The 14148-nt window shown below is 39.9% G+C and overlaps 1 protein-coding gene and 1 non-coding gene across 4 annotated transcripts in view; one reads left to right on the top strand and one right to left on the bottom strand.

The window, feature by feature from the left end:
• atp7b (ATPase copper transporting beta) overlaps positions 1 to 14148 on the bottom strand; it is a 158618-nt gene that overhangs the window by 128330 nt on the left and 16140 nt on the right. Inside the window, exon 1 of one of the 3 annotated variants that reach the window (XM_028799700.2) lies at positions 4575 to 4779. The exons of the other annotated variants lie outside the window; for them this stretch is intronic. Within the exon in view, the coding sequence (XP_028655533.2) occupies positions 4575 to 4682 (108 nt within the window). The 5' untranslated portion in view covers positions 4683 to 4779. Of the gene's footprint in view, positions 1 to 4574; positions 4780 to 14148 lie in introns of those variants that run through there. 3 annotated transcript variants of the gene reach the window in all.
• On the top strand, positions 5910 to 6021 carry trnal-caa (transfer RNA leucine (anticodon CAA)). The gene is made up of 2 exons: positions 5910 to 5947; positions 5976 to 6021. It is a non-coding gene; the product is annotated as a tRNA-Leu (tRNA).

Genomic DNA, 14148 nt, shown 5'->3' with positions numbered 1-14148 from the left:
TGAGTTTAATGTTAGTGGAAGCTTACTACACTACATGGTTTACTATCTGGTTTTGTTTTTGTCTGATAAAAACAAGCATAATCAAAACTAGACACTGAATATGAACAATTTTACACAATTTTATAATTTTAAAATATTTTCTCATGAAAATCACAGGGGCTTAGGAAGAACAGGGCTCTTAGACTTGAATCAGTGTGTAGACCCCACCTAGCTGTATTGAGGGAAACAAAGAACAACAAGCATGTAGTGTCAAGGTTAGGGGCACTGAGTCTTGAATAGACCACCATAAAGGACAGTAAACCAATAATGAACAGAGCAAGAGCAGGTAATAGGAGTATGGACAGGCATAAAACAACAGAGACAGAATCTGAAATTAAGAACAACATATACATTATCTAAACCTGTTTATCCAGAGTAGGACTGCAGGAAATCTGGAGCTTACCACAGCAGGTTTGAATGCAAGGCAGGAAAAATCCCTGGTATGCAATATGTATGATAAGGCTGATGTTAAGAACAAAAAGAATATGATATTTCAACTATCTATTTTGAGAGAGAGTGAAAAACATTGAGCTGACCCTCAACCCAGTGCAAATCTTAGCATCTTTAACTCTGCTACCTCCAGCTCTGTCTCCTGCTTTCTGGTCAGTGCCACCGTCTCTAACCCGATAAAACATAGCTGGTCTCACTACCGTCCTGTAGACCTTCCCTTTCACTCTTGCTGATACCCATCTCTCACAAATTATTCCTGACACTATTCTCCACCCATTCCACCCTGCCTGCACTCTCTTTTTCACCTCTCTTCCACAATCCCCATTACTCTGTACTGTTGATCCCAAGTATTTAAAACTTATCCACCTTCACCAACTCTACTTCCAGCATCCTCACCATTCCATAGACCTCCCTCTCATTTACACATATGTATTCTGTCTTGTTCCTACTTGCCTTCATTCCTCTCCTCTCTAGAGCATATCTCCACCTCTCCTCAACCTGCTCCTTACTATTGCTACAGATCACAATGTCATCAGCAAACATCACAGTCCACGGAACTCCTGTCTAATCTCATCTGTCAACCTGTCCATCACCATTGCAAATAAGAAAGGGCTCAGAGCCAACCCCTGATGTAATCCCACCTCCAACTTGAATGCATCCGTCACTCCTACCGCAGACCTCACCACTGTCACACTTCTCTCGTACATATCCTGTACAACTCTTACGTACTTCTCTGCCACTCCCGACTTCCTCATACAATACCACAGCTCCCCTCGAGGCACCCCGTCATATGCATTCTCCACGTCCACAAAGACGAAATGCAACTCCTTCTGGCCTTCTCTAAACTTCTCCATCAACATCCTCAGAGCAAACATTGCAACTGTGGTGCTCTTTCTTAGCATGAAACCATACTGCTGCTCACTAATCATCACCTCACTTCTTAACCTAGCTTCCACTACTCTTTCCCATAACTTCATGCTGTGGCTCGTCAATTTTATTCCCCTGTAGTTACTGCAGTCCTGCACATCCCCCTTATTCTTAAATATTGGCACCAGTACACTTCTTCTCCACTCCTCAGGCATCCTCTCACTTTCCAAGATTCCATTAAACAATCTGGTTAAAAACTCCACTGCCATCTCTCCTAAACACATCCATACGTCCATAGGTAAGTCATCTGGACCAACGACCTTTCCATTTTTTATCCTCTTCATAGCTGTCCTTACTTCCTCCTTGCTAATCCATTGCACTTCCTAATTCACTATCTCCACATCATCCAACCTCTTCTCTCTCTTGTTCTCTTCATTCATCAGCCTCTCAAAGTACTCTTTCCATTTGCTCAACACACTCTCCTCACTTGTGAGTATGTTTCCATCTTTATCCTTTATCACCCTAACCTGCTGCACATCTTTCCCAGCTTGGTCCCTCTGTCTAGACAATCAGTACAGGTCCTTTCTCCCTCCTTAGTGTTCAACCTCTCATACAACTCATCATATGCCTTTTCTTTAGCCTCGCCACCTCTCTCTTCATCTTACTCCTTATCTCCTTGTACTCTTGTCTATTTTCTGCATCTCTCTGACTTTCCCACTTCTTCTTTGCCATCCTCTTCCTCTGTATACGCTCCTGTATTTCCTCATTCCACCACCAGGTTTCCTTTTCCTCCTTCCTCTTTCCAGATGTCACGTCAAGCACCCTTCTAGTTGTCACCCTTACTACATCTGCTGTAGTTTCCCAGCTGTCTGGTAACTCTTCACTGCCACCCAGTGCCTGTCTCACCTCCTCCCTAAATTCAACCTTGCAGTCTTCCTTTTTCAACTTCCACCATTTGATCCTTGGCTCTGCCCTCACTCTCTTCCTCTTCTTGATCTCCAACGTCATCCTACAGACCACCATCCTATGCTGCTTAACTACACTTTCACCTGCCACCACTTTGCAGTCTCCAATCTCCTTCAGACTGACCCTCCTGCATAGGATGTAATCTACCTGTGTGCATCTTCCTCCACTCTTGTACGTAACCCTATGTTCCTCCCTCTTCTTAAAATACGTATTCACCACAGCCATGTCCATCCTTTTGGCAAAATCCACTATCCTCTGACCTTCTTCATTCCTCTCCTTGACACCATACCTACCCAACACCTCCTTGTCTCCACTGTTCCTTTCACCAACATGCCCATTGAAATCCGCTCCAATCACCACTTTCTGTATCTTGGGTACACTGTTCATCACTTCATCCAACTCACTCCAAAAATCTTCTTTCTCACCCAATGCACACCCAACTTGCAGTGCATATGCACTAACAATATTCATCATCACACCACCAATTTCCAGCTTCATAATCATTACTCTGCCTGACACTCTTTTCACCTCCAAAACACTCTTGACATACTGTTCCTTCAGAATAACCCCTACCCCATTTCTCCTCCCATCCACACCATGATAGAACAATTTGAATCCACCTCCAATCCACCTGACCTTACTCCCCTTCCATTTAGTCTCTTGCACGCACAATATATCAACCTTCCTTCTCTCCATCATATCTGCTAACTCTCTCCTCTTACCAGTCATACTGCCAACATTCAAAGTTCCTACCCTCAGTTCCACTCTCTTTACTTTCCTCCTCTCCTCCTGTCTCCGGACATGTCTCCCCCCTCTTCTTCTCCATCAGCTTTCAATAATATCAATAACAGCACTTGGCGATGAAATTCCGAAATTAATTATTCCCCTAGTGCCAAATACTTCCTTTACATTCCACAACCTACAGTGTGGACAGTCGCTCTAGGGCTGAAACAACACCAAGGAGGAAGACAAATTTGGCATAGTGGTGGCGCACAGCCAGTCTTCTTTTAAAATGGCTGAACCTCACAACAATGGTTTGCTTTTTTCCCCCCTCTTAAAATGATACGGATACGCCGTTTCGCAATACATGTTTTCCCAAGACGCAGATATACAGATATGCAGTTTTGCAATATGGGTGTAATCTTAAGTCCAATACTCAAAAATATTTTAGGTTTGAAAAATGAAATTATTCGGTAAGTTTCAAGACTTTTCTTTATAATAGGACCCAGGGATCCATAAGCTCCATTATAAAATGAAAGAGTGTGCTAGTTATTTTTTATTTTATAAGATATGCTTCACTTCTGAACACAACTTGATGGAGCAAACTTATACATAACATGAAAAAAATGTGAATACTGAACTTATTCAAGACCTTACTGCCCTTCATGCACCAAATCATGACTGCATTCACCTGTTGACATCACCTGTTTGAAATCATATTTTGTGTTTTTTTACTTCATTACTGGCCCTAATGCCCTGGTACCAAATTTTTTTGGATTATGTTGCCAGCCAAATGCAGGAATGCATGCATATTAATAAATGAAATGAAGTTGACCAGACAAAACCTGAAATATCTTGGTTTCTTACTGTCTGCAATGAAATAAAACACAATCACATAGATTTTTTTTAACAATGCTTTGTGTCATTGATGACAGATTTAGCAGAATCCTCAGTCAGACCATTTGATAATCAAAATGGTACAATACCAAGATCGTTTTAAAAGGAGTCTCTTGTACACTTTACTATAATTCATACCGCAGATTTTTATTAACAATGCTTTGTGTCACTGGTGAGGGGTTTAACAGGATCCTCAGTCAGGCCATTTGATAATCATAATGGTACAATACCAAGATCGTTTTAAACGGAGTCTCCTGTACACTTTACTATAATTCATACCGCTTCATTCACAAATAGTGTACAAAAATAAGAGGTAGAACCTTTAAATCCAAAGCCTCCTGCTGAATCACCCACTGTCACCATGTCACAGTGTGAAACACTTCACACTCGTGCTTATTCAAGAAAGAAAATGGATAGTTCCCCTGACTACCTTCCTTTGCCGAGTGGTAGTTCTCTATTCATAACATCGCTGTGATCAGATGGCACAATTAACACAACTTAAAATTTTATAATGTAAAAGAAACAATGGTTATTTAGTTAATAAAATAACGACAACGGGCACAGGAAGTTTCCATGTCTTCGCCAGGTCCTGGAAATAGAACCATCGGTGCAGTATCACAAAGTAAATTACTGACCTGATCTCCGTGCGACTCCGCTTTGTCCCTTTCTTTAGGGCTACCCACCGGTGTTGCTTTATCACCACTCGGAAAACCCACTTGGAATGTGGAGTCATTGGAAATCATATTCTGGACCAAAATTCAAGCTTATGCACAATGAGACATTAGCTAAATGTCCTTCTCAACGAATTTGCACCGCTAATCTTGCAAACGCGTCTGCAAATATTTTAAAAGTGAAACGAATGCTCGCTTTCTCTTGATAATCAGTCAAAGTCTACTATTTAAACACAGCCCGCCTGGTCCCGAAGCCCCTCCCACTCACCAGTTGCACAACAGAAGAAGTGCCGAGCGCACACTGCAGGTGCTCAACTGCTGCACGCGTCTCACAGCCGGAAATGTTGCACACCTCTACTGCTTTGGAGCGCAGATTCCCTTTCGCACATGCGCGTATTGTTTATATTACTTAGTCATAGCTCGATGAGGGGGCTTGGTTGTGAATGCCGAATAACTAAGGGAAAAAAACTATTAAACTGCGGTGGGTTGGCACCCTGCCCGGGATTGGTTCCTGCCTTGTGCCCTGTGTTGGCTGGGATTGGCTCCAGCAGACCCCCGTGACCCTGTGTTCGGATTCAGCAGGTTGGAAGATGGAGGGATGGAAAAACTATTAAAGATTTAATTATGCAGTGGTGTTTACTCAATCTAAATGCACTGCACTCCGTCTGTAAATCCTGTGCAATACTTGTCTCCAGTTTATAGTTTTACTGAACACTACCTTCGGTGACTTTAAGGATTAAGGTTACAAGGCATTGGTACTTGATGGTATTAAAGTCATGAGCATATCTTTTTTCGATTGTTGTAATGTAACCGCTCTAAACACGTCTGCATCCCGACGGAAATAAAATGTTCCCGTCAGCGAATCAAGTTTATAAATGGTCCATTAATAATCTCCCAAAATTAGAAACTATGCAATTGATATTTCAGAAAGTGTCCACTGCCGGTTCACATCATGTTATACCTAATATGAAGCTTTCCGAAAACTCGGCCTATGTACCAAAACCTCTATCACCGATCACCGTTTACATACAGATACAGATTCCGTTTTCTGAGTCTAGAAATGTACAGGCTGCGTGGATCAATTTTCTTTACCGTCACCGTTTAAATTTCCCAATGTATTAAATGGTCTCAGGGTGAATCATGTAAGCTTTACGTAACATTTTTTGTGTACCTGAGCATTTTTAAACTAACACGAATAAACCAGGACAGCGAACATTTAAATATTACTTTCTTGCAAAACCATAGCCAAGCTATAGTTATAAAAACTATCAACAGTTATTTCTAAGGTGTTATACAATTGTCAGGATGGCCGAGTGGTCTAAGGCGCCAGACTCAAGGTAATAAACCTTCCCCGTTAAATGGGAGTTCTGGTCTCCGAATGGAGGCGTGGGTTCGAATCCCACTTCTGACAGTGCTTTTGTGAAATGCAACACTTTGATTTAAGCAGTCATCATTTCTGCTTACCATCAATCACGTTACAATAATTTCCTGAAAACTGTGACCTCAGAAATACCACCTAACAAACGAAGAAAGTAAAAATCAGACAATAGGTTTCTATCGTTAGATCAAGTTAATTCAATTGCGATTTATTATCGATAGGGTGTGCTAGTGTAACAAGATTCAGAACTCCAACACAATGGACCGCCTTATTTATTGACAAGTATGAGTAATCATTCGGCAATTTAAAATGTTTATTGTGGAGTAAGCACCTGAAAATTATTCAAAATGTGACTCAAAGTCACATTTTTTTCATAACAATTGTTTATGCAGCGTACACTGCAGTCAAAGCTTTAGTGTATATACATCATGGAGCAGATGCTGGTTATAACCACAATATACTTTTTACTATGAATGTTTTATAGACTAGTACACAGTGTGTCAATTTTAAACTGCCATTATTTTACATTGTAGAGTACATCCACCTATTTTTTTGACATAGTTGTTAACACTGTTGCTTCAATGCACCAAAAGACTGGATTTGAATTTTGAATGTTGCGCTGCCATTGTGTTTGTGAGTGTTCTTCTATAGGTACTATAGTGTTTCACCTAAAGATGTGCATGTTAGGTTTACTGGGGACTTTAAAGTTGCCCATTATGGATGTTTGCACGTGTGTCCTAAGATGCACCGGTGCCATGTTTGGAGCTGGTTCCTGCCTTGCACCTGATGCTGTCAGAATACGTTTCAAGTCCACATGAGTTTATAATTAGGTTAAGCAGTTTTGAAGATGGATGAATAGATGGACCACCCATTTATAATACTTATTTTTTTATTGTTCACAGTATTAAAAAGCAATAGCCTTTTCCTAAAAAGACAACTATAATCAAGAAAAATAAATTAACTTAATTCACATTCATTATGTGTAATTAATATACCACTGGGCCCTATTATTGCAAGCGTTTGACCTGGAATCATAGTCACAATACTGTACATACTGTATGTATATACTTGTTGCCTCACATTATTTGTATTGTTTTTTTTTTTGTATACTGCTCTTCACTTAGTGCTATTAACAAGTTCATGGCCAAAATATAACTACAAGCTTTACAAATTATTAATTAATCATTAATCAATTCATTTAAATGTATGCACATACAGTTATGGCTTATGTAAAAAAAATAAATTAAAACAACACAACTTTCCCATGAATAACATGAATGGATGGTAACAAGATATGCCCTTTAATATTATCATTGATATGTATGTAGTGACCTGTGGGAGATGCTTATTTGTAGACCCCGGACACAAATTAAAGCCAAGGGGGAAAAATATATACATAATACTTCATTAATCCCCAAAGGGAAATTCATATGCATATTGCAGCAAAAATATAAAATACAAAGGCACACAATGTAAGACAACAGATAAAACAAATAATACAATTCATATTATGCTAAAAATAACTCTAGTATATTGAAATCTGTATTATCTTCCTACTTACTGCTGAAGACCTCTTTATTCCAAGTACAATTGGCATATGATCTAATTTTCTGCTTCTGAGAGCATCTGAGCTGCCACTTCCAGGGTAAGGAACAGACTTGGGAAATCTTGAGGATCATCCTAACAGAACTTTCCCTAGCAGCCCCAAGTGCCTTGTCATTCTTGGACCCCATCTTTCTAGTAAAGAGCTAAGCAACTTCCCAAACATCATACCATAATACCGGAGCACTGGCAGACATATTAGTGGTGCACTGGTTAAAGCTTTGGACTTCAAATGCTTAGGGTGTAGGTTCATGCTCTGCTTCTACAGGCACTGTGTGACCATGAGCAAGTCAGTTCACCTGCATGTGCTCTAATTGGAAAAACAAAATAAACGGAACTAATTGTATCTCAAATGTTGTAAGTCTCATTTGAGCTACATTGTTTGTATGAAAATGTGCTATATAAATAAATGTTGTTGTTGTTGCTGGATAAAGGCATCAGCCAAATAATAATAAAAAGTCTCCTTGCTGGCACCTAACATCGTGAGTACTTCACGCATGCTTTCCATTGTCCCTCAATGTCCTGCATTTACTCAGATGCCAAAATAGTCACTGGTTCTACAGCTCCATACATAATACAGAGGCCCTGGGTTCTCCTATTGTCACTGGTAATAACAGTTTTACTAATGTATGTCTGCGGTGGGCTGGCACCCTGCCGGGGCCTTGCGCCCTGTGTTGACTGGGATTGGCTCCAGCAGACCCCTGTGACCCTGTAGTTAGGATATAGCGGGTTGGATAATGGATGGATGGATAATGGATGGATGGACTAATGTATGTGCCAATTGGGCATCTTACTTCCAAAACTCTGTCCTGAACTATAATAGTTATTCCTTTGACTACAGACCTATATTTCCACCACATCACAGGTATTCCTACTTCATCTTTAAAAAATCTTCAATTATGGCATATTTTGGACACAACCAGTTTCTCAAAGAAGTAAATGTAAACAAAAACTGCACCTTGCAGGCTGTAGATTGCAAAATATACTTTCTAGTCAGACAGTTGCTTTAACTACGTATGGCAGGAACAGACTCCAGAGCATCTCCAGAGATTTAGGTATATGAATAAAGGCATGGGCATTGCCAAAGACTGATAAGATGGTTGGGCTATTTCCACCTTTAAGTTACAAGGAATAAGAGTTGGGTAGCTGCGTGTTGTGCAGCACAAGGTTGGTAGATTTAAGGAAGATGCAAATTTAGATTTAGAACATTTTTTGTAGTCCCAGACACCAGCTGAGGGGTAAAAAGAAAAAGACTTTATATTCACTCAACTAATATAAGAAACCAAATAGTTTTCCAAAGGTAAAAAAAAATCTCTTTAAGAGCAAAAATGTGAAAACAACATCAAAGTGATGACAGCAGTGTTAACACCATTTGCATTTTAATACTGAGATTAATAAAAACTGTTGCAGAGACAAAACACACAATAAATATCCCATCCTGAACTGGTTCCAAGAGACTTTGGTTACACTACCTAGTTAATGGAAAAATAATATTTGCATTGCAGACCCTAAGTCATGTATTGATTGCTACTCTTGATGTCCTTCTTTGACACATAATTCATGGAACCAGACACCAGACCATTCCTGATACTCAGGTTAACTAATGGCTCTAACTATTCACCAGACAGAGTGCTTCGTTCTCCCAGAAATCTAAACACTTTTATAGAATTGGTTTACAAGCACTAGCTCCCCATGACCTTGAGCTGGATAAGTAGGCTTGGATTTAAAATAAATGGATGCAATTTTACATAAACGACTACAAAGCTGAGCCACTCTGTACAATATACTTTCTTTGCGATGGGGCTAGAATATTTGCCAGAATTGCACTTGGACCCATTCCAGCCCATGCCAAGCATCAACCTTAATAAAACTGTGTTTATTTCAGATAGTTTCCCCAAATGAATTAAGTAAACAAAACAAAAGCATGTAAAGGATGCAGCAGAATGCCAATTTCCAGTTCTGAATAAATCATATACTGTATGCTGCTTTAAATTTATGTACATGAATACAATAGCGGGACATTGCTTCTTTACAGGACTTGGACCCACGTAAAATTTTTAGCTGAGCTGCATTGCTTGTGTACATAGGGTGATTGCCATGTATTTGCATGAGTTTCCCCCAGTGGTTCCAGTATTCATCCTCCATCAAAACACTTGCAAATATGTTAAACTAGCTGTCCTCCGCTGCTCCACCCACGTAGTAGTGAAACAGGGCAAACTTTAAAAATCAATAAAAAAAGTTTTAAAAAATGTAATAATTTGTATTGAAAAGAACTTATATTGATAGCTTTCGTATCCAAGGGCCTCTTGATGTACTATATTTTAGGTTTTGCTATCGGGGAGAGAATGTAACTGTGATGTCTTTGCCAAAAATGTAAAAAGTTGGCATGGTATCTCTGGCCAAGCAGAAGATAGGCACGCTCCAACGTCAAACGTTGCCACTGTATCTGATTGTGTTCAGCTTTGATGGGAGAATGTCCCTGCATGGGGAGAAGAAAATGTAGCCATGATATCTCTGCCAATAAGCAGGTACCCTCTAAAACACACGTAGTTGTGATCTCTCTCTCAAAAACGTCAAACGTTACTCTTTAACAATCTCTAGATAATAATGTCTGCTGAAAAAACAGGTATTGCCAGCTAAGTGGAGGCAAGGTACAATCCAACACGTGGCGAGAAGTAGAGCGACTCGAATGGAGGCTGGCACATGAGTGAGGATGGCCCTGCCCGAATCCCTACTCCTGAGATCCTGCCTCCCCCTCCCCTCAGCCCGCAGCCTGTCTCTTGGATTCGCACAAATAAATCGGTGCCTGAACCGAACTATAATACTTAGCGTGATGACATAAGTTGCAAAATCAAGGGGAATGTTCAAGGAAATTATAGACAAAAACCCAATCTAAATCTGTTAAATAGTTCTCTCGTGAAAAGCTGACAGACAGACATACAGACAGACAGACGTTGAAATTTATAGTTGAATTTTTTAATTTTTTGCATGTAGTGTGTGTGTGAGTGCAGGTGGATTTATGCTGTTGTGCTGTATTCCACTCATCTCTACAAGGTTTGTATTCTGTGCCCTTTGCTGAAGAAATAGACAGCAGCTGCCTACAAGTCTAAATAAGATAATATGAATAAAGAAAATCAATTAATGTTTTACAACCTAACCCAGCCACAGGGGATACACAAACGAGTGTGTTTCTTTGTGCCGGTCCCAAGCCCAGATCAGTTGAAGCCCGGGTTAACAATGGCCGCCACCAGTGCTGTTAGCAAGCAGGGTCCTGGCAGAAATTGGGCTAGGAATAAAAATGCGGTAGGGGTTATCTTGAAGGAACAGTACATCAAGACTGTTTTGGACGTGAGGAGAGTGTTGGACAGAGTGATGATTATGAAGATGGAAATTGAAGGTGCGACGATGAATGTTGTTAGTGCATATGCCCTGCAAGTTGGGTGTGCAATGGATGAGAAAGAAGATTTCTGGAGTGAGTTGGATGAAGTAGTGGAGAGTATACTCAAGAGAGAGCGAATGGTGATTAGAGCGGATTTCAATGGACATGTTAGTGAAGGGAACAAAGGAGATGAGGAGGTGATGAGTAGGTATGGTGTCAAGGAGAGGAATGAAGAAGGTCAGAGGATAGTAGATTTTACCAAAAGGATGGACATGGCTGTGGTGAATACATATTTTAAGAAGAGGGAGGAACATAGGGTTATGTACAAGAGTGGAGGAAGATGCACACAGGTAGATTACATCCTATGCAGAAGAGTTGATCTGAAGGAGATTGAAGACTGTAAAGTGATGGCAGGGGAAAGTTTAGTTAAGCAGCATAGTATGGTGGTCTGTAGGATAACGTTGGAGATCAAGAAGAGGAAGAGAGTGAGGGCAGAGCCAAGGATCAAATGGTGGAAGTTGAAAAAGGAAGATTGCAAGGTTGAGTTTAGGGAGGAGGTGAGACAGGCACTAGGTGGCAGCGAAGAGTTACCAGACAGCTGGGAAACTACAGCAGATGTAGTAAGGGTGACAACTAAAAGGGTGTTTGGTGTAACATCTGGACAGAGCAAGGAGGATAAGGAAACCTGATGGTGGAATGGTGGAAGTACAGCAGAGTATACAGAGGAAGAGACTGTTGAAGAAAAAGTGGGATAGTCAGAAAGATGTAGAAACTAGACAGGAGTACAACGAAATAAGGTGTAAGGTGAAGTGGTGGCGAAGGCCAATGAAAAGGTGTATGATGAGTTGTATGAGAGGCTGGACACTAAGGAGGGAGAAAAGGACCTGTACCGATTGGCTAGACAAAGGGACCGAGCTGGGAAAGATGAGCAGCAGATTAGGGTGATAAAGGATAAAGATGGAAACGTACTCACAAGCAAGAAGAGTGTGTGAGCAGATGGAAAGAGTACTTTGAGAGGCTGATGAATGAAGAGAATGAGAGTGAGAGAAGGTTGGATGATGTGGAAATAGTGAATCAAGAAGTGCAATGGATTAGCAAGGAGGAAGTAAGGTTAACTATGAAGAGGATGAAGAATGGAAAAGCTGTTGTGCTGAGGACATACCTGTAGGAGCATGGAAGTGGTTAGGAGAGATGGCAGTGGAGTTTTTAACCAGATTGTTAATGCAATCTTGGAAAGTGGGAGGATGCCCGAGGAGTTGAGAAGAAGTGTACTGGTACCAATTTTTAAGAATAAGGGGGATGTGCAGAGCTGTAGTCACTGCAAAGGGATAAAATTGATGAGCCACAGCATGAAGTAATGGGAAAGAGTAGTGGACGCTAGATTAAGAAGGGAGGTGATGATTAGTGAGCAGCAGTATGGTTTCATGCCAAGAAAGAATACTACAGATGCAATGTTTGCTCTGAGGGTGCTGATGGAGAAGTATAGAGAAGGCCAGCAGGATTTGCAGAGAAATAATATGACAGGGTGCCTAAAAAGGACTTGTGGTACTATATGAGGAAGTCAGGAGTGGCAGAGAAGTATGTAAGAGTGGTACAGGATATGTACGAGGGAAGTGTGACCGTGGTGAGGTCTGCAGTAGGAGCGACAGATGCATTCAAGGTAGAGGAGAGATTACATCAAGGATCAGCTCTGAGCCCTTTCTTATTTTCAATGGTGATGGACAGGTTGTCAGACGAGATTAGACAGAAGTCCCCGTGGACAATGATGTTTGTGGATGTCATTGTAGTCTGAATATTGAGCAGGTCGAGGAGACCATAGAGAGGTGGAGATATGCTGTAGAGTAGGATTCAATTACAATTTGAGTTGGGCCACATTTTCAAACTAAAAATTTAAGCTGGGCAATACATTTTCAGCAGCCAGTAAGCAGCAGGAAATGACAAATTAGAAATTAACACAAATGAATGTATTTAAAAACAAGTAATGTTTACTCATTGTTTCCCTTTTAAATTTGGTCAAATCTGACACAGACACATCAAAAATGTAGAAAAAACGGACTTTGACTTTCCACTTTTGAAATAAAAAAATAAAACTTTTTTTCACATCTGACTCTCACACATCTCAAAGTGCATAAAATCAAAAAGTACACACAGTATTAGCAATAACATTTGTTTCCCTTTTGAAATATGATATCTTCCTCCAATTTAAATGGGTGGTCATGACAGGCAAGGAATTTTTTTCACAGAACTTAAACTATTTCATTCATACGGTTTTAATCACTCATATATCAGAGGTTAAATTTGAGTTTCACAGCAAAGTCTTTCCTGTTGAAATTGTTTCCTTGCCTCCCAGAAAAAAAACTACCTGAATAAATGTAAGATCAAGGCACCAGGTATAACGTGAAAGTGGATTGGTACATTTATTTTAATGATTTGTCTTTAAAATGTCTTTGTACAGAGATCTTGGGTGTCAAGTAATGAATTATTAATTATAATTATTACTATTATTTTTTTTACTAAATCTTATTTTCCATGTTTCTTTGTCGATGATCTCCCGTTAAAAAACTTTAAAAAACTGCTGAAAACATGGCCTTCTCATAACTTCACTGTAATTTAAATCCTGATACTCTGTATATCCAATTCATTATAATAATTATTCATTCAAAATCTGTACTAACCCCTACTCTCTCTTCTGTTTCCTTTTCTGGTGTCCTTTTGGTGGTGGCAAAGCACCATGATGTTCCAACAATGATGGATGGATTAAAAGCCAGAAGTCTGTATGACCATCAGCATCAAGTGACTAACTACAAAGAGGACTATTTCATTTATGTTAGGTAGAATGCCCAGAGGGGACTGGGCGGTCTCGTGGCCTGGAACCCCTACAGATTTTATTTTTTTTTCTCCAGCTTTCTGGAGTTTTTTTTTTGTTTTTTGTCTGTCCACCCTGGCCATCAGACCTTACTCCTTTTCTATGTTAACTAATGTTGTCTTATTTTAATTTCTTATTTTGTCTTTTATTTTTCTTTTCTTCAGTATGTAAAGCACTTTGAGCTACTTTTTGTATGAAAATGTGCCATATAAATAAATGTTGTTGTTGTTAAATTATTGGTAACAGAATATATAGTATGCATGCCTAAATGACTGAAGTAACAACTAACAAAGTGGAATTTTTTATACCATTT

Source organism: Erpetoichthys calabaricus, chromosome 4 (genome assembly GCF_900747795.2).
Source record: "Erpetoichthys calabaricus chromosome 4, fErpCal1.3, whole genome shotgun sequence".
In the NCBI taxonomy this organism is placed as follows: Eukaryota; Metazoa; Chordata; class Cladistia; order Polypteriformes; family Polypteridae; genus Erpetoichthys; species Erpetoichthys calabaricus.
Note: the sequence above shows the minus strand (reverse complement) of the source record. Positions and strands in the feature narration are given on the sequence as shown.